Source organism: Phacochoerus africanus, chromosome 3, assembly GCF_016906955.1.
Source record: "Phacochoerus africanus isolate WHEZ1 chromosome 3, ROS_Pafr_v1, whole genome shotgun sequence".
Taxonomy (NCBI): domain Eukaryota; kingdom Metazoa; phylum Chordata; class Mammalia; order Artiodactyla; family Suidae; genus Phacochoerus; species Phacochoerus africanus.
Window position 1 is genome coordinate 183,933,370 of NC_062546.1, and position 20,998 is coordinate 183,954,367.

The following is a 20,998-nucleotide window of genomic DNA, read 5'->3' on the forward strand; positions in this document are numbered from 1 at the left end:
CCAAACCCAGAAATAAAATAAATTTAAATGCAGAAAAATTTCCAACTTATCAGTTGAATGTTTCTAAATTGAAGAATTTTGGCTTCTTGCATTAGGCATTTGTATATCTCCAGCATACATTTTTGAGAACATTTTGTTCTGAAAATTTCCTGTGGGCATTTTTCTCTGTGGGTCTCCAGGTTTCTGAATTAATGTGTTCTTGTTATTGTGTTTACAAATCATGACTGTACTTTAGTCAACCATGGCTTATCTTTGAAGTATAACTAGTACATTGCATTTGCTACATTCTTTCTTCTAGGCTGGATAATCATTAAGGTAACTAGATTATAGAATATGCTACTTTTAAAAATGTAACAAGATTTTAATTATTTCTGTATTGTATATGTTGTTTGTGGATCTGCTGCTTCTTTTTCCCCATTGATCATAAGGGGCAGAAATTTGATTCCAGGGAACAGTATATGAGGCTTAATCCAGAGTGTGCATGTATTGTTAATGTATGCTTGGGACCAATTTCAGCTCGAGGAAAATGAGGCCCCATATGCTTAACAGATGCTCTTCTCTTGTTCTCTAGGGTTCCGCTATGGGAGTGATATCATTCCTTTCTCCAAAGTGGATGAGGAACAAATGAAATATAAATCGGAGGGGAAGTGCTTCTCAGTTTTGGGATTTTGTAGATCTTCTCAGGTATAGCGCTTATTCTGCTATTTGTAAACAAAACAAATGAGCTTTGTTCTCATTATTATTTGAGATGGTGTGCTTTTGGTTGGGTCTTTTATTTGTAATATGTATTTATTTCACTTACAGTTTTTCTAAAATGTGATCTAGGGTATTGCTGATTTTTTGAAGATAAAAACCAAGATATAGTGAAGTCAGCATGAATCGGAAGAATAAGTTCAGTTAAAAGTCACTTAACTTTGCTCTTGGTCATAGCTCATGGTAGCCTTAAAGAAATGGCATCCAGTTCTTTGCTACTGTATTGCTTCCTTTAACTGTTAATGTATACTTGAGCGTTTTATAGGAGAGAAGATTTAATTTGGTTTTGAATGACCGTAGACATTAGAATATCATTATTTATGCCAGTCACCCTTCTTCTAATTGCTCACCAAAGAGGTCTAGGATGTGAAACTTGTTCATAAGTCATATATATATATTTTTTAATCATTTATTTATATATATATTTTTTCTACTGTACAGCATGGTGACCCAGTTACACATACATGTATACATTCTTTTTTCTCACCTTATGTGTTCCATCATAATTAACTAGACAGAGTTCCCAGTGCTACACAGCAGGATCCCACTGCTGAATGCATCCAAAGGCAACATTCTGCATCTATTTACCCCAAGCTCCCAGTCCCTCGCACTCCCTCCCCTTCCCCCTTGGCAACCACAAGTCTATTCTCCAAGTCCGTGATTTTCTTTTCTGTGGAAAGGTTCATTTGTGCCGTATATTAGATTCCAGATATAAGTGATAGCATATGGTATTTGTCCTTCTCTTTCTGACTTATTTCACTCAGGATGAGAGTCTCTAGTTCCATCCATGTTGCTGCAAATGACATTATTTTGTTCTTTTTTATGGCCAAGTAGTATTCCTTTGTGCATATATAGCACATCTTCCTGATCCAATCATCTATCAGTGGACATTTGGGTTGCTTCCATGTCTTGGCTATTGTGGCTAGTGCTGCAATGAACATGCGGGTGCATGTGTATTTTTTAAGTAGAGTTTTGTCCGGATATATGCCCAAGAGTGGAATTGCTGGGTCAAATGGTAGTTCTATGTAGAGTTTTCTAAGGTACCTCCATACTGTTCTCCATAGTGGTTGTACCAGCTTAACATTCCCACCAACAGTGCAGAAGGGTTCCCTTTTCTCCATACTCCCTCCAGCATTTGTTATTTGTGGACATATTAATGATGGCCATTCTGACTAGTGTGAGATGGTATCTCATGGTAGTTTTGATTTGCATTTCTCTGATAATCAGTGATGTTGAGCATTGTTTCAAGTGCTTGTTGGCCATCTGTATATCTTCCTTGGAGAAATGTCTGTTCAGGTCCTTTGCCCATCTTTCAATTGGGTTGTTAGCTTTTTTGCTGTTGAGTTGTATAAGTTGTTTGTATATTTTAGAGATTAGGCCCTTGTCAGTTGTATCATTTGAAACTATTTTCTCCCATTCTGTAAGTTGTCTCTTTGTTTCCTTTTTGGTTTCCTTTGCTGTGAAAAAGCTTGTCAGTTTGATGAGGTCCCATTGGTTTATTTTTGCTTTTATTTCTGTTGCTCTGGGAGACTGACCTGAGAAAACATTTGTAAGGCTGATGTCAGAGAATGTTTTGCCTATGTTCTCTTCCAGAATTTTGATGGTGTCTTGTCTGATATTTAAGTCTTTAAGCCATTTTGAGTTTATTTTTGTGCATGGTGTGAGGGTGTGTTCTAGTTTCATTGATTTGCATGCAGCTGTCCAGGTTTCCCAGAAATACTTGCTGAAAAGACTTTTTCTCATTGTATGTTCTTGCCTCCTTTGTCAAAGATTAATTGACCATAGGTGTCTGGGTTTATTTTTGTATTCTCTATTCTGTTTCATTGGTCTGTCTGTCTGTTTTGGTACCAGTACCACACTGTCTTGATGACTGTGGCTTTGTAATATTGCCTGAAGTCTGAGAGAGAGATGCCTCCTGCTTGGTTTTTGTTCTTCAGAAGAGCTTTGGCAATTCTGGGTCTTTTGTGGTTCCATATAAATTTTTGGATTGTTTGTTGTAGTTCTGTTAAAAATGTCATGGGTAATTTGATAGGGATCGCATTGACTCTGTAGATTGCTTTGGGTAGTATAGCCATTTTTACGGTATTAATTTTTCCAACCCAGGAGCATGGAATATCTTTTCATTTCTTTACATCTTCTTTAATTTCCTTGATTAATATCTTATAGTTCTTGGCATATAAGTCCTTTACCTCCTTGGTCAGATGTATTCCAAGGTATTTGATTTTTTGAGGTGCAATTTTAAAAGGTATTGTATTTCTGTATTCCTTTTCTAATATTTCATTGTTAGTATATAGAAACACGACTGATTTCTGAATGTTAATCTTATATCCTGCTACTTTGCTGAATTTGTTGATCAGTTCAAGTAGTTTTTGGGTTGAGTCCTTAGGGTTTTCTATATGTAGTACCATGTCATCTGCATACACTGACAGTTTTACCTCTTCTCTTCCTATTTGAATGCCTTTTATTTCTTTTGTTTGTCTGATTGCTGTGGCTAGGATTTCCAATACTATGTTGAATAGCAGTGGTGAGAATGGGCATCCTTGTCTTTTAAATGTCAATACAGAGATACAAAATAGACACAATGGGGAATGCAGTAATTCACTGAAGGCCATGGGATGCCATATGCTATCCTAGAAAGGGTTGTTAAAGAATCCCAGAGATATTAGATGAACTGTTCTTGAGGTAGGCAACCAATGAAAATGAATAAACAGACAGTGCATCTTTTCAGGTTCTGTAGGGATGAAGAGATTTTAGTTAGTTCTAGAAGAAGAACTCAAGTGAGAATGATAATAAAAATAAATATTACCCAATATAGCGGATTTGAACTTCTTCATGTTGCTCTAGCATATAGTCCCTTTATAATTCAGTGTTAGAATAATTCAGTGAGATTGGGGAGAATGTTTTTCATATATGTGCAAACTGTCAGATACAATTTTTTTTTTGTCTTTTTGCCTTTTCTAGGGCCGCTCCCGTGGCATATGGAGGTTCCCAGTCTAGGGGTCTAATTGGAGCTGTAGCCACCGGCCTACGCCAGAGCCACAGCAGCGCGGGATCCGAGCCGCGTCTGCAACCTACAGCACAGCTCACGGCAACACCGGCTCATTAACCCACTGAGCAAGCGCAGGGACCGAACCCTCAACCTCATGGTTGCTAGTCGGATTCGTTAACCACTGCGCCATGACGGGAACTCCACAATTTTTAAGACTCATAAGCCAAAAACTGGGAGTATTTACTTAAAGTCAGTGCAGGTTTAATGGTGAGAATAAATACTTTTTGGAAGTTGAGAGACTACAGTTCTCTAACAAATTACACTAAATATGCTTTTCTTTAAAATTATTTGCTTTGAGAGGCATATAAACTTAAAACTTGTGATTATTAATGAGTCTTTTCATTAAAACAAAATTTTCATTCAGACCTATTTGTGGAAACTGGCCTGTTGGGAATTGCATCGGGCTAATGCCGGAGAGGCAGAAAAGATTTACCCAAAATACCTGCAAGGGTAATTCAGGACTCAGAAAATTGAAATCACTTGTGCCAGGGTGGGAGTTGGGGGAGGGGCATTTAGTTAAAAGATAAAGCAAGAGTGAGGTGAACAATTGTACATTTTCTGTGTTGAAAAATGTTTATTAAATTAAAATGAACTTTTAGGTCATGAAGTATTTTCTAAATCAACTTTTTGTTGTTTTTAAGCTCTAAATTATTTTTATCTTAAGTATAATATCAGACAGATAATGAAGATAGTCATAATACCTACCATTTATTGAGTGATTATAGTATTTCAGTCAGTATATTAAGCATTTTATATAAATTCCCAGTTGATTCTTACTATAACCCTCTTCGGTAGGTGCTGTCATATGTTCTTTCTACGTTAGGAAATTGAGATTTGGAGCTGTTAAATGACTGGCCCAAAGTCACCCAGCTAGAAGATAGTAGAAATGGGTTTTGAACTAGGTCTCTCTGACTCCAAAATTATGCCAATAATCAGCTATAATCTGCCTACCAGATGGACAAGCCTATTTTTGAGTACTCTAATTTTTACATACCTTCTCTCATGTATTATCTTAACAAGTGCATACACATTATCATAAGGCAGGTGTTCTCCTTGCTAAGATGGAGTATAAGTCTACACCATCGAATAGACTAAAAATTGTCTTTATTAATATGACATATTTTCTCACAAAGTGAGGGAAACCAACATTTTGGGATTGAGTTGGTTTGAACCTTTTTTTTTTAATTTAATGATTTTTATTTTTTTCCATTATAGCTGATTTACAGTGTTCTGTCAGTTTTCTACTGTACAGGGTGACCCAATCACACATACACACATACATTCCTTTTTCTCACATGCTCCATCATAAGTGACTAGATATATTTCCCTGTGCTATACAGCAGGATCTCATTGCTTATCCATTCCTAAGGCAATAGTTTGCATCTATTAATCCCAAATTCCCAGTCCGTCCCACTCCTTCCCCCTTCCCCTTGACAACCACAAGCGTTCTCCATGTCCATGATTTTCTTTTCTGTGGAGAGGTTCATTTGTGCCATATATTAGGTTCCAGATATTAGTGAAATCATATGGTATTTGTCTTTCTCTTTCTGATGTACTTCACTTAGCATGAGAGTCTCTAGTTCCATCCATGTTGCTGCAAATGGCATTGTTTTGTTCTTTTTTTATGGCTGAGTAGTATCCCATCATGTATATATACCACGTTGTCTTAATCCAATCATCTGTCATGGACATTTAGGTTGTTTCCATGTCCTGGCTGTTGTGAATAATGCTGCAGTGGATGTTCGGGTGCATGTGTCTTTTTCAAGGAAAGTTTTGTCTGGATATATGCCCAAGAGTAGGATTGCTGGGTCATGTGGTAGTTCTATATATAGTTTTTGAAACTTTTCATTATATGAAATAGGTTTATGGTTTTGTTTTTGTTTATTTTGAATTGAGTTACTCTTCTGTTTTAAATTTTCAAGAATCTTTTTATTTTGTCTTCTTTCAAGTTGTCAGTGTTCATATCTTAATTATAGGATTGATAAGAATTTAGCCAGAATTTCCCCAAATGTCCGGCTATCCTTTGAGAAGTTATCTAGGTGCCTTAGGAAAAGATATCATTCACTGTTCTTTAATTAATCAAGAACTAGTATAGATTCCAATAGGAGGGCTGATCTCTATGAATGAAGCAAACTAAAAATATAGGATTATTCTCATATTTCTTCAAATGGGGAATAGAAGTGAAGATGGAGGGTATTTAAATTATATGGCCCTCACCCCCATGGTTTTGAGACTGCATCTTCTTGAGCTGCTGTTCCTGTGAAAATGCTCACAATTTCTCAGCTTTAGAGATGGGAGGGCAGGAAAAAACATTTGAGAAGCATTGCCTATGCAGCATATGGTGCGTTCTTATAAAAGCTCCAGACTCAAGATAACAGAGATTGGAGAGATGTTGATCTTGGTTGGGAGATGCAAGTGGTTATAATATTTGGAACTCTTCAGTGTCCATTTTCTAATCTCTGCCTTCTCTGCTACTCTGGTAGTTAAGTAACTTAAAAGACACATAGTACTTATTTTTGGTTTAACTAGTTTCCCTTCTTCCAGTCCTATCTCTCTCTGATTAGTTCTTCGCTCTAGTCTCTTTGTACTTCATCAGTGCCTTGTCATTGCCTTTAGGATGTGATCCAGAACCACTTAACTTTGCTTATAAGAGGTTTCTTGATCTGATCTTTGCTAATCTTGTTGATATAACTTCAGCTTTCCCCTTGCACTGCGGCACTGTGCTACTCCGAAAGCAGTTCCCCAAAAGTCCTATGTGTTTATGTCACTCCAGACTCACACTCTTATCTCTGACCAGGTCACTTGTGCCCATACTTTGATCTTAGTTCCTACACATCCTTTAGGTCTTGACTTAGGTGTCACCATTCGTAGAAGCCTTCATTGTCTCTTGCTGACCAAGCTAGCTGCCCTTCTTTTATGCTCCCATAGCACTGATCTATAATGCTACACTCCTGTGCACTGGTAGCACTGTGTGGTAGTATTCCATTGCAGGTAATTTCATATTTATCTGTCTAAGCTCCTAATGATAAGTCTATATCATATTTTATTATTGTGTTTATCATGTCAAAAACACTGTTTGACGTAAACCAGGCTCTCATTTATTTATTGTGTTTAATTAATTTGAGTGTCAAGTAATAAGTTGTTTCTAGTACCAATGTACCAATAAATATTTTTCAGTAAGAGCATTTTGAATAGAATTTCTTAATAACATGTAGCATTATGGTTTTTTTGTGTTACTTATCTTGGATAAAAACCAGTTCTTTTCCCCACTTATTCTTATAGGTCCACAGGAAATATTTTATGGGAAATCAAGTTCTAAAGGTCTTTGCAGCAAAAGATGATGAGGTGAGTTGACAGTAGGTTTTGGAGGTAGTGCCATGGGATTGTCATTTTAAGTGAGTTGTTTGTGGCTTTTACAGTTTAAAATGACATTAATTCTTACAATGGCAATGGGAAAACTCACTGTCCTTTAACTCTGAAAATGGAAAAATAATAAATCAATTTGTCATAGCATGAGCACAAGGCTTGAGGACATAGTCCTGCAATTGGAGACCAGGTGAGTATTAATTTTGAACAAATGCATTTAGGTATGGAAATCTCATGGTCACATGTTCAGGAAGGTTGGGGTCAGGTTAACACAGTCTTTTTCTTTTTTTTCTTCTTTTCTTTTTTTTGTCTTTTTTGCCTTTTCTAGAGCTGCTCCCATGACATATGGAGGTTCCCAGGCTAGGGGTCTAATTGGAGCTGCAGCCACCGGCCTACGCCACAGCCACAGCATCGTGGGATCTGAGTCTCGTCTGCAACCTACACTGCAGCTCACAGCAACGCCGGATCCTTAACCCACTGAGCAAGCGCAGGGACCGAACCCGCAACCTCATAGTTCCTAGTCGGAGTCATTAACCACTGCGCAATGACGGGAACTCCAACACATTCTTTTTCATAAACAGAACATTTAGTGCTGGCTGAAGCATCCTGGAGATGAGTGTCACTGACTCGCTGGACCACTTCCATCATTGAGAAATTGGTCTTATCTCACTACTCTCTTTTCACCCTTTTCCTACCTCCTTAAGAGATTCTACTTTCAGACTGGTTACTGCCTGGCTGACAACCCATGACTGTTGCATCCTACACTCACACCTGCCCTCTCTATAAATAATTTCTATGTAGTCTTCAGGTAGGAACTTGTTGTTTCCTCGGAGATGTTGATGTTAACTGGAAGATTACTATCTAGTGTCTGTTTAAGACTGCTTACGCATTAAGTTCAGAAGTTGTTTGCATTTGGAACTGGTAAACTGGAGGTACAAGACTTGTTTGGAGTGCAGGGAAGGGTGCTGGTTTAAGTGATCTAGTCCTCTTTTTTGCTTCACTTTTGAAGGGTAGCTGACTGCTAATTTAGTGAATGGAGATGCTGTTATCCTATTAGAACAGTAGAATTGGAGAAGAAAATGCTTGGCTTCCACTCAGTACTGAAAGGATTCATTAGAGCACCGTAGGCATATATGAATCCTCAGATTTGAGAATCCTAGTTCATGCATTTCTTCTGAATCAAATTATTTTGGGAATCATGCAGTTCTGATATGTAGTGTCAACACAGCTACCTACTATGTTTCTAACATCTACTGAAGTTTTAACTCCAATTTATCGTCCCTTCACCATTTTCTGATCCCTTCATGTGATTGCTGGGTCTGTAATGAGGAAAGACACCTCGCAGAGCTGTGCTGACACATGTGATCATCTAGACTTGCCAGCTCTAGCTCAGGGTAGCATTGTAGCTGTGTAATTCAAATCCTGCCTCGTACTGACTCTTCAGATCGCAGGACACTTTGAGTCACTCAAGAAAAAAAAATTCCATCTACTAATGGTAAAAGGCTACTTGGTGGTGTCAGTTCTTGATGTCATAATAAATAATAGGGATGGAAATCCTATAAAATTGGATTGTGGTGATCATTGTACAACTATAAATGTAATAAATTCATTGAGTAATAAAAAAAATTACAAAACCCTAAAAAAAAAAAAGAAGAAGAAGAAATATTAACTAATTGGAACTTATAAGTAAGGAGAGTAAAGAAACTATATCATATGAGGCCTTTCAGTAAAAGATTGCATGGAGAAGACTTGTATAGGTAGGTAGGGGAGTAGGAGGGATGAGAAACATATTAGTCTTCTTCAGATACTTAGAGGATTTTCACATGGAATGGAAACTCAACTGTGCTTCCTACCAGAGGGTAAATTAGAGCCAACAAGTGGTAGTTTGGTTCAAGATGAAGAATTATTTTATCAACAAGGATTGCTGTCTCTAAATGGATTGGTTCCTTGTGAGATGGTCGGATCCCCATTCCTATAGGTTCTAAGCAGAATCTCCCACCAGTCAGATGTTGGGAAGGGGAATTCCCTCAGCAAGTAGATTGTGAAACTAGATGAATACTTTTGTTTTTCAACTCAAATATTCTATGAGTCTATGAATAATTCATTTTTTCAGATGTTTTCTTTGGTCATTAGTATGTTTGGGTTTTTTTTGGCATAGAGAATCTACACTTTGATGTGCTGTTTTGCTCTTCGTATGGAAGAGAAGGGGAGAAGAGAAAGAGAAGGAAATGGAGTTTTAGTTGAGTTTCCCACAGGTGTAGTATTGTGTGATAATATAGCGGCCATTCACACGTCCGTCCTTCCTGCCTTTAAATATCCCAGTTTGTCTTGTCAAAGCCACCCAAATAAAAACTTGCAAGCAAATTGGGAGTAATCACTTCTTCAGTTTGCCTTAGTGCTTATCTGGTCTCCCTTATAAGGGACTTGTTAGAATATACACATTCTGTACTTGGTACATATCCCATTTCTAGTAAAGAAGGTATTAGCTCAGTGAAGTAGTGGCGTCAAATTTGTTTTCTTACAGGGCCTAAGACAGTGCCTAGTGAAGAGTAGACACTAAGTAAACATTCCCTGAATTGAACTGAAAAAGTAATTCATTGTGAAATCTGTAGAGATTTTGATGGCATGGTATATGACAGTATAGGTTTTCCACGAAGGAGATGGGAATACACATGGCTAACTTTGACAAAGTTTAGCTGTAACACAGAGAAAAATACAAAGTGGGGAATAATGGAGAGAGAGAGAGTGGATGAAAGCAAATCTGAAATGGAGAGCTTGTCAATTTACTGAGCCTTGAATTTGGGTTAGAAGCTTGAGAGCCATAGATTTGGAGAGGGCACGCTAGCTAGGAGGAAAGCATACCAGTGAAAAGCTCTCAAGGACAGAGAGTACAAGACTTGCCCAGGAATAACGATCAGCTTACTGAGGTTGCGATAGAGGAACCCTGGGAGGTTCTTATGGAAGAGAATGACGTGATCAGCTCTAGGAACAGGAGAGGCAGTGGTGGAAGAGAATAGATAGAATTTGAAAGATACGTAGAGATAGAATTGGTAGAGTTTGGTGAACACTTGAAGTGAGGGATGGTAAGGAGATATTATATCAAAGACATTAGGACTTTTCCTTTGGTGGACTGCAAGGTGAGGGTAGTGGAACTGGGGAGTACAGGAGGAGAAGAGGGGAAGGATAGTAAGCTTAGTTATGGTCATGGACAGTTTGAGATACCCGAGTTACCTACCAGCTAGTAGACAGTAGAAGTCTGAATCTTAGCAGAGTTTTAAAGCTGAATATTTAGATTTTATTGTTGTCGTTTTGCTGAACCTGCAGGTTGTGGAAGTTCCCAGGCCAGGGATCGAACCCAAGCCACAGCAGTGACAACACTGGATCCAGCACCACAAGGGAACTCCTGCAAATAAAGATTTTTGATTCATGAATTCATGGGACTGAATAAAAATAAATAATCCTCAAGTAGATTTGGAGAGACAGGCCAAGAGTAGAGTTTCGAGTTTAGTTGAAAGAAAAGAGTTGGAGAAGCAGGGGTCCACAGAAGTAGAATAATCAGGGGAGAGTATTGTTTCTGAAGCCAAAGAAGGAGGAAGTGTAGAGACAGGGGCGATCAGAGGCTCAAAAGTCAAACAAATAGAATGCGAACCAAGGGTTTGGTAATTTGGAGCCCATGGGGGACTTCAGAGGATGATTTCAGTAAGGAAGTGGAATTAATAGCTGGATTAGATTGAAGATTATGTATGGTCTAAGCAGTGAAACAGCAAGATTATTATTTCATGAAATTTGAAGATGAAGGGAAAGAAAGATACAGAGAGGGGCAAAGAAAGATTTTGTTTAGAGAGAGTGAGGCTATGAATTCAGAGAAGGCTGATTGAAGGGATGAGGGAGGAGATTTAGATAATGAAGTTCCAGGAGAGGTGCAGTAATTGCAAGAAAGTGCAAGTGTGTCCAGCGCGGCCTTAAAATGGGTAGAGGGGTACTTAAAAAAAATCTGAAACAGGAAAAAGGTGGATAACAATCTTAACTGAAAATTCTCACGTGTTGGATATGTGTTAACACAAGTATCTTTCTTACTAGGCAGCAGCAGTTGCCCTTTCCTCCTTGATACATGCTCTGGATGAATTAGACATGGTGGCCGTAGTTCGATACGCCTATGACAAAAAAGCTAATCCCCAAGTTGGCGTGGCTTTTCCCTACATCAAGGATGCCTATGAGGTAAAACCTGCAGGTCTTTTATTCATACTAATTGTCCCCCCTTCTGTTCCTTTATACTAAACAGTACTTATTGAAATGTTAGCATGCATGGGACTTACTTGGGGAATCTTATTAAGATGCAGGTTCTAATTCTGTAGGTCTGTGATGGGGGCCTGAGAGTCTGCATTTCTCACCAATTCCCAAATAATGCTGAAGCTGCAGGTTTTGATTCTGTAGGTCTGGGGTGGGGGCCTGAGAGTCTGCATTTCTCACCAATTCCCAAATAATGCTGAAGCTGCTGATCTGTGAACCATTCTTTTCACACAATGAAGCACATAAATTATAAAAGCATGCAAGGAGCTTTTTATTAATCAGTAAAGGTTAACTATGACCTTCTGTGGGTCCAATCCAGTGACCTCTCTATTCTCATCCTTCTTGACTTCTCAGAACCTAGAGGGAATACAGATTACCTCCCTTTTCACAGAAGCTTTTATTGTGAATAGAGGTTGAGGGAAAAATTTTGTCGTGATCCTGGCAAAATATTTAGGGCTCTCCTGTTTAAAATATAGATCTAGATTCCTTGCCATTTTCCTATTAGAAAACCTTCTGTGGCAGAAGTGGGGTGAGAAGGCAGATATCTTGACTTCCAGGTCAGCCTGTCAGTTACTATTTGTTGTATTGGTCATGCATTTTGCAGGTATACTTCGATAGTCTTTGAAGCATTCCTTTTATGTTTAATATTCCTTGTACTGTTTGCAATTGTACAGTTTCCTTGTACAGCTAATCATAGAAATCAGAACACTTTACTTTCCCATGTCCCAGACTGGAGCTGTCTGATTTTTGAAAAACTTCTGTTGTGCCACTTTCACAGTATTTGAGACTAGTTTGAAATGCTTCCATTAATTCAGCTGTTTCTGCTTTTACCTGCCCTCTTTCTCATTAGTGTTTAGTGTACATCCAGCTGCCTTTCATGGAAGACTTGCGGCAGTACATGTTTTCATCCTTGAAAAATAACAAGAAATGCACTCCCACAGGTGAGTTTATTTCCATGTTGCTCACCTATTGGCTCTAAACACAGACTATTTTTGGGAAATCACCCGTCTGCAGTCATTGCTTGGGGCTAGGATTTCACAGGGTGGGATTATAGTTGACCCTTGAACAATGACGGGGTTAGGGGCAATAACAGCCCCCACCCCTTTTCACCCCAGGTCCAAAATCTGCATATACCTCAATAGTTGGCCCTCTGTGTCTGCAGTTCTGCATCTGTGGATTCATCCGATCTCAGATTGTGTCGTTATGTAGAACACATACGTTCATAATCCATGTTAAGTGGATCTGAGCATTTCAAACCCATGTTGTTCAAGGGTCAACTGTAGTTGAACTCTAGTCCCGCTCATCTGCGGCAATGATGAAGGTGACTCTTAGCCAGCAGTAGGAATAGGTTTGCCCCAAACTCTCCAAACATTCTCTAGTTCCCCCTTATGATGTAGAGCTTACCTCCAGGGAGCAGCTGGCTGGAAATGGATGTGCATTCTCCAGTTGTGAGCAGAAGGTTTGCCCTCTGCTCAAGTGAATTGACTGTGGTATCAAACCTGTGGCTGCCGGCCTGCATAGAATATGATGTGACTCTGAACCAAAAAGTGACAGTGCTGGAGATTTTCTCTTTGCCCATTTTTCATAGTTTACATTAACAGTCCCAAGTCCTGGTGTTCCTTCTTGCCAGGAGTTACTGGGAGCTTAGTGAGAAGAGGGCTTTATTAAACATCTGGCTGCTAATGTCAGGGTGCTACACAAAATGATTCTCACAGACACAGATCCTGTCTTCCTGAGATCTCACAGTTTAAGACAGTTACCATAAAATAACAATAGTGGGCTTAGAGTAGAGAACACACCATAAAGAACACAGAATGATGAGTATATGTTTTAGTTTACCAGTTTAAATCTGTGTCAGTGTAGGAGTGGGGAATTGTGCAGTGAGTCTCAGAACTGGGTTCTCTCTCTGTGTTGGGAGCAGTGTGCAGGAGAAAAGCCAAGAACCACATGGGCCCCTAGGGCTCTGTTTCTTCAGTTTCTTCTAGAAATGAGTCTCTGTGTCATGTGAAGCCAGGCATGGACTTGAATGTGTAGAAGGTGCCAGCGTTTCCACGGTATTCTGTTTCTACCTCTTGCTAATTCCAAACTTAAATGAGAAGAGCAGTTTTAAAAAGAGAACTTTGGAGTTCCCGTCGTGGCACAGCAGAAACGAATCCGACTAGGAATCATGAGGTTGCGGGTTTGATCCCTGGCCTCGCTCAGTGCGTTAAGGATCTGGTGTTGCCGTGAGCTGTGGTGTAGGTCGCAGACGTGGCTCCGATCTGGCATTACTGTGGCTCTGGTGTAGGCTGGCAGCAACAGCTCTGATTAGACCCCTAGCTTGGGAACCTCCATGTCTTTTTAGCACAGCCCTAAAAAGACAAAAGACAAAAAAAAAAGAGAACTTTTGTTGAGAGATTACCTTATAGATATAAATCCCTCAGGATCTGAAACATTAAATATTTTTCAATCTATTGATTTATTTTCTGTTAGTTGACATTTTTGTTTGCACTTGTTCCACTGGAAAAACAGATCATTGAAATTGTTTGGCATATTTCCCAAGTCATCATTTATGTAGGGGTGTGCAATGCCAGAGTGATCTGACTTGATAGCAGATGGAAATCACCGAATGTTCATGCACACAGGTGCCACCTCCTTCCTATTGCCAGGTGGACCCTGCAGTAGTCAGCTTAAGAAGGTGATGGCTATAATGGGCCTGAAACTTCCCCTCAGAAGTCCAAAAATGTGGTAGAAATGTCTCAAAATAAATATCTGTATGCCCTTTGAGTTTGTAGTAGCTGTCCAAAAAGTGATGTTTGAAAAGGTGAAGAATAGAAGCATAATGGATTTTTAGGAACTGCTTACTCTTTTCCGCCTTTTCTCTAGTGATTGTGAAAGATCCAAATCAGCCTTTAACAGCTGAACTGCTGAATCAGCAGAATGAAATTTATATGTGGTAGTTTAGGTAGAAGCATTTTGGGGAGAGTGGCCTTTCGTCCACATTGCTTTGGGCTGTGCCATTTTCCCTGACTTGGTAGATTTTTTTATTGGGGTGCACTTGCTTTCGGGTTTGGTATTTGGTGAGACATGAAGAAGATGTCATGTTTCTGCTCTCAGGGATCTTTAGGCTTTGAATGGAGTGTGTAAGACATAAGCAGGACATATTTCCAAAGAAGATATGCAGATAACCAACAGATACAATAAAAGGTGCTCAACTATTACCAGTCATCAGGGAAATGCAAATTAAAACCACAATGAGATCAACTCACACCTGTCAGAAAAGCTGTTCCCAAAAAGATAACAAATAGCACATGTTGGCAAGGATGTGGAGAAAAGGGAACCTTTGTCACTGTTGTTGGGAATGTAAATTGGTACAACCACTATGGAAAACAGTATGGAGAGTTCTCAAAAAATTAAAACAGAACTACCATATGATCCATTGATTCTGGCTTCTGAGTATTTTCCCAAGGAAAACAAAACACTAATTCAAAAAGATATATACATGCCTATGTTTATTGCCACAGTATGATTATTTTTTTCCTTTTTAGGGCTGCCCCCACAGCGTGTGGAAGTTTCCAGGCTAGGGGTCGAATCAGAGCTGCAGCTGCCAGCCTACACTACAGCCACAGCAACACCAGATCCTTAACCCACTGAGCGAGGCCAGGGATTGAACCCATGTCCTCATGGATACTAGTCTGCTTCTTAACCTGCTGAGCCACAGCAGGAACTGCCATTGCCACGTTATTTGCAATAGTCAAAGTATGGAAGCAACCTAAGTGTTGTCCGTTGATAGATGAATGGATGAAGATGTGGTATATATACAATGGAGTATTAAAATCAGCTATAAAAAAGAATGAAATCTTACCCTTTGTGACAACATGGATGGACCTAGGAGGTATTTTTCTCAGTGAAATAAGTCAGAGAAAGAAAATACCACATGATTTCACTTATATGTGAAATCTAAAAAAACAAAAGAAACGAACAAACAGACTCATAGATATAGAAAACAAACTGGGGGGGAAAAGGAACTGGGAGTTTCCAGAGGGGAGTAGAGTAAGGGGATGAATGAGATAGGTGAGGGAGATTAAGAAACTTCTAGTTATAAAATAAATAAGTCCAAGGATAAAATGTACAGTACGGGGAATTATAGTCAATAATATTGTAGTAACTTTTTACAGTGACAGGTGGTAACTAGACTTACTGTGTTGATCATTTTGTAATGTACATAAACATTAAATCACTACCTTATACACCTGGAACTAACATAGGTCAATTATACTTCAATTTAAAAAAAAAAGATGTGCATGTGGGTCTGTGTGATTGGTGTCCTGAGGTTTGTGAGAGAAAAAAAACTCATTCTGACTTGGGGTGATTGTAAAGGAACCCACTTACTCTGATTTAGTGGCATCGTCCTATTAAGTTGATATACTTATACTCTGATACAAGTTATATTAAATCCTTATAAAGTTTATGCTTCATTATCAAAAGGGTTTTCTCTTTTTTTTAAAAAAATATTTTTCTCCTTTCATAACTACTAATTTTTAAATATCAACTAAATACTGAATATTTTGAATTACCATATATACGTTGGGTCTCATATGGCTGTGGTTCATTCTTCTGGATGACTCTTCTGCTTTTGATATGAGATTCCATTGTCAAAAGTTCACCAAATGATGGAACTGGGAAGTACCAGCTACTCCAAATAGCTCTTTTTGTACATTAGAAAAGCGAGGCTCAGGTTAAATGACTTGCATAACTAGAGAATATATTTGGCAGTCAGTACTATATATCCTGCCAATATTGCTGTGAATATCTGTGAATGAAAAGATTTTTTTTTTTTTTGGAAACTAATAGAGGTAATCATTATTTCTTTTTGCTGCTCTGTTTATCCTTGTCCTAGAGGCGCAGTTGAGTGCTGTTGATTCTTTGATTGACTCCATGTGCTTGGTAAAGAAAGATGAAGAGGAAGGCACCATTGAAGACTTATTTCCAACTGTCAAAATCCCAAATCCTCAATTCCAGAGGTTATTTCAGGTGAGAGAGGAAAGATGAACCAGTCATATTTTTTTAGATGAAAGAGAGCCGAGTGAAGTTAGGGTAATTAGCTGGTCCCAGTCAAACTGAGGGCTCAGTTGCTCTACTTAATGGAAGAATGACAACTTTCTCTTCCTACTGGAAAAAAAAAGATAAAAAATACTCTGAGCTTTTAGAAAGAAAGAAGTTAGGATGTTTTGAACATTTTTTTCTGGGGGGAGGCTAGGTTTTGTTTTGTTTTGTTTTAAACAGGAGGACCTAATAAAAAGCATGTTCGTTTATGCTTTTTACAGGATTTCCTCTCTTTGATATGAGTGAGACTTGTTTTTTATATCCAAAAGTAGGGGAGCTTTTATCACCTGTAAAATATATAACCACTATTAGGGAGAAAGTGTTATAGGTCAGATAGAGACGTTATAGCATAAACTAATTAAAGAGTTACTAAAATAAAGAAAAATACAAATTTCTGGATCTTGGCCCAAAGGAATTAGGAGGTGGAGGTTGGATTAAGGGAACTGGGGGACCTGACAAGAGAGCTGACTTACATGAAGTAAGGGGAGGGATGGACCAAGGTTTCAGGGGAAGGGCTTCTGCCTTTTGTAGGGAAGGAGGAACAGACTAGTTGGTGTGGGGAGCTTGGAAAAACTGGTCACTGTGGTGAAAAATAGAAATTTTTAAAACTTGGCAAATTTATCAAGGGTGGGTTCTGTCATCTTCAGCAAAAGTTTGTTGGATTATTGAACAGATATAAGCCATAATTGTAGGCATTGTTATCTTTTAAAGCTTTAAGAACAGGCAGCTTTGATTTTTACAACCTACCAAATTTGTTTTCTTTTGTGGGGTAGAGTTTTTAATATGGCTTAACTGTGTAAAGAAGTATCATTACTAGGGCATTTATAAATTGAATTCCCTTTTTAAAAAATGGATATTTATTGAGTACTAACAATCTACTGTGTGCTAATGAATGCTATAAGCTCACTGCCTGAAAGGATCCCTCCAGGAGGGGTAGAGAGATATAAATCCAATGGGCACAACATTGATGAGTACAAAAATGCTATGGGAATTAGAGGAAGAGAGATTCTTGCAAGTTGGTGACTTTAGGAAGACTTCATTAAGGAATGCAGGAGGTGTATGATGTGACAAGGCATGCTAGGTAGAAGAAGTAGCATGTGCAAAAGCAGGAAAATATGAGGAAGTGTGATATATTTAGGGATCTACACGTAGTTCCATTTGGCTGGAGAACAGGCTCTATGGGAAAATAGTGGAAAAAGCAGCAGGGAAGATAAGCAGCAGGCAGGTCTTGAGGAGCCAGTAATTTTGATTTTATCCTCTAGGCAGTGAATAATCACTAAAGGATTTTGTCAGCAGATGGGTGACATGATTTTTAGAAAATAGGTCTGATGGTGGCATGGGAGGTGGCCTAGAGAGTTAGGAACCCTGAAGAGGCCCCCATGAAGACTTGAATTATAGCAGTGAGAGAGTGGAGAGGAGAAAGTTGAGAAGGTAGAGTAGATAGGGCTTAAGGGATTGAATGGATGGTGGTTGATGAGAAATAGGAATTAAAGATAATAGGATCCTATCTTGGATGACTAGAAGGATGATGTCACCATTAATTATGATTAGGAATATAGGATGAACAGACAGAAAAGGTAATTCATGTATTCTTGCAAGTGTTAAATTGAGGTATCTCTTGGCACTCAGTGAGAAGTCGGAAATAGGGATGCAGAGCCCAGGAGAGCATTCAGGCTAAATACACAGATTGGAGAGCCCTCCTCATTTAGGTAGAGCCGGAAATGGATGAGGTTACCTGGGAGAGGCTCTTGAATGAGGAAGAGAGAGAACAAAGTCCTGAACACCAGTGTGACTAGGCCATTAGAGACAGACAGGAAAAGAAGAGCTGTTAACAAACAGAACAGAATGTTCTTACCTCCACCCCCCAGAAAAGTCAGATCAGTAGAAAGGACCAGGAGAAACTAGTGCCTTGAAAGGTGCAGGAGGAGAAGAGTGTGGAGAAGAATCACTGGTCCACACTGCAGTGGTGGGGAGAGCTGAGCCTGGCAAGGCCTTGAGGATTTGCAGTGAAGTCTTTGGTGATTTTGAGGACCCATGGCAGCAGAGTAACAGGATGGGGCCAGGTTTCAGTGCCTGGAGGGGAAAGCTTTGCTGAAGAGGAGGAAGAGCTACAGGAGGATGGTGGACCCAGGAAGACATTTATTTCTTCTTTTTAAATCAAATATCTATCCTTTAGGGTAAATGAGGAGGGTGCAGAAGGCGGGATAGACTACTAATCAAGTTGTTAGCAAGAGATTAATTTAATCCTAATTTTGGAAAGAAATGCTGAGAAATATGTCTCTTGTCAAGTGCAGAGTTAACCCTTCCTTTTCTTTCTTTTCCTTTCCTTTCCTTTCCTTTCCTTTCCTTTCCTTTCCTTTCCTTTCCTTTCCTTTCCTTTCCTTTCCTTTCCTTTCCTTTCTTTTCTTTTCTTTTCTTTTCTCCTAGCCCCACACCTGCAGCATGTGGAAGTTCCCAGGCTGCAGGTAGAATCGGAGCTGAAGCTTGCTGGCCTGTGCCACAGCCACAGCAATGCCAGATCCGAGCTGCGTCTGGAACCTACACCACAGCTCACGGCAACACCAGATCATTAACCCACTGAGCAAGGCCAGGGATTGAACCCACGTCCTCATGGAAACTAGTCAGGTTCATTGCCGCTGAGCTACAATAGGAACTCCTAACCCTGCCTTTTAAATAATCGATACTGTATTGCTAAAATCAGCTTACTAGTAACCTATGAGCTAGCCACATAGCCTGCAGTTTTCTGTCTAGTATTTTTCAAATTGTAAAAATCACATCAAGAAGTGAGGGTTGCTCAAAGGAGAAATTAAGAAGGTTGAGGACTGGGATCTCAGCTTCTCAGCTACTAAAAGGTGTCACTTTCTCATAAAAGAGTTGGGATCTTTTAAAATTAAATTTGATGAGTATCCCACTTAGCTTAATCTATGTGACCTTTGAGAAAATACGAGTGGTTAATGCTTTAGAACATCTCTTTTGGGTCTCTTATTACTGACTTACAGATGATGACACTATTTGAAAGAATTACCTAGAGTTCATACTGAAAATCTGGAATGGTTTTCAGTAGGGAGGCCAACCAAGGTATTTGTCCATTGTTTGTTCTAGTTCTTTTCCTCGAAACATCAATTGACTATCACAGATTCTTCCAGAGTATGTGAGAGGTAGTCTGCTATCTCGGGTGTTCAGTTTCTGCTTACATCTTTAGGACTTTTCAAGCTGTTTTAGGTATTTTAGTAACTGACCCAAGGGAGAGCAGTACGAATTACGAATTATGCACAAGGAAGTTGGGGTAGATTCACAGGGTTTGGAATCATTTTGGTTTCCTCTTTTGCTTCACGTTACAGGCCTAATGTCATTGATACTCCAGGGAAAGTGGAGTAATTAGCAAAGAGGAAAGCAGGAGTCAGACACTGAAACAGATGATTTTACTAGGAGAAGGAAAACTTGGGGTAGGTGTGTTGAAATTGGGGAGCAGCTCATGACATCTCTAGAGGGCACTGGTACTTAATTCCTACCTCAGGGTTTTCTCAATTTGTAGAGCATTGACTCCTAGAGGATATTCACTGTTTAAGTATCTTTATTTATTTTATTTTATTTTATTTTTTTTAAAGAAATATACTATTATTTTAAGCTTGACCATCTGTTTATTCAGACTTGCCATATGGAGGTTCCCAGGCTAGGGAGTCCAATTGAAGCTGTAGCCGCCGGACTACACCAGAGCCACAACAACGCGGGATCCAAGCCATGTCTGCAACTTACACCACAGCTCACAGCAACGCCGGATCCTTAACCCACTGAGCAAAGCCAGGGATCGAACCCGCAACTTCATGGTTCCTAGTCGGATTCGTTAATCACTGAGCCACGACGGGAAATCCCTCTTTATTTTTTTAGAACAGAGACTTACAGCTTACATTTTCTACAGAGTAGGAAAACAGTCCATGGGGCAGTATAAAGCATATACTTTGTGATATGAAGCAGTAATTTTGAATATGCAGAAACTATTCGGCTCCCTGTTTTTTGCTTCAAAATTACTAGTTTATAAATTGTTCAAAGATGAGAATAGGAGCCTTTTCTCCAACCTAATTTTGAAATTATCCTTTAGTCTGGGAAGTAAAACATCAATGAATTGATAGTTTCATTTTTTTCTCTTAATGATTGTCTCATCCTTTGCTTACCTTCCTATACTCCTTTTACTTTTTATTATTATTGTCATTATTATTATTATTATTATTATTATTATTTTTAGGGCCACACCCACGGCATGTGGACATTCCCAGGCTAGGGTGTAGCTCCCAGCTTACCCCACAGCCACTGCCATGCCAGATCTGAGCCGAGTCTGACCTACACTGCAGTTCTCGGCAACACTGGATCCTTAACCCATTGAGCAGGGCCACGGATCGATCCCATGTCCTCATGGATACTCATTGGGTTCGTTACGGCTGAGCCACAACCAGGAAC

General features: G+C 39.2%; 1 protein-coding gene across 1 annotated transcript in view; it reads left to right on the forward strand.

Moving 5' to 3' along the window:
* Positions 1 to 20,998, forward strand: part of XRCC5 (X-ray repair cross complementing 5) — a 96,622-nt gene that overhangs the window by 22,012 nt on the left and 53,612 nt on the right. The window contains exons 9-13 of the mRNA XM_047773447.1: positions 572 to 684; positions 7,085 to 7,147; positions 11,249 to 11,386; positions 12,309 to 12,399; positions 16,338 to 16,471. Of these exons, the coding sequence (XP_047629403.1) occupies positions 572 to 684; positions 7,085 to 7,147; positions 11,249 to 11,386; positions 12,309 to 12,399; positions 16,338 to 16,471 (539 nt within the window). The remainder of the gene's footprint in view (positions 1 to 571; positions 685 to 7,084; positions 7,148 to 11,248; positions 11,387 to 12,308; positions 12,400 to 16,337; positions 16,472 to 20,998) is intronic.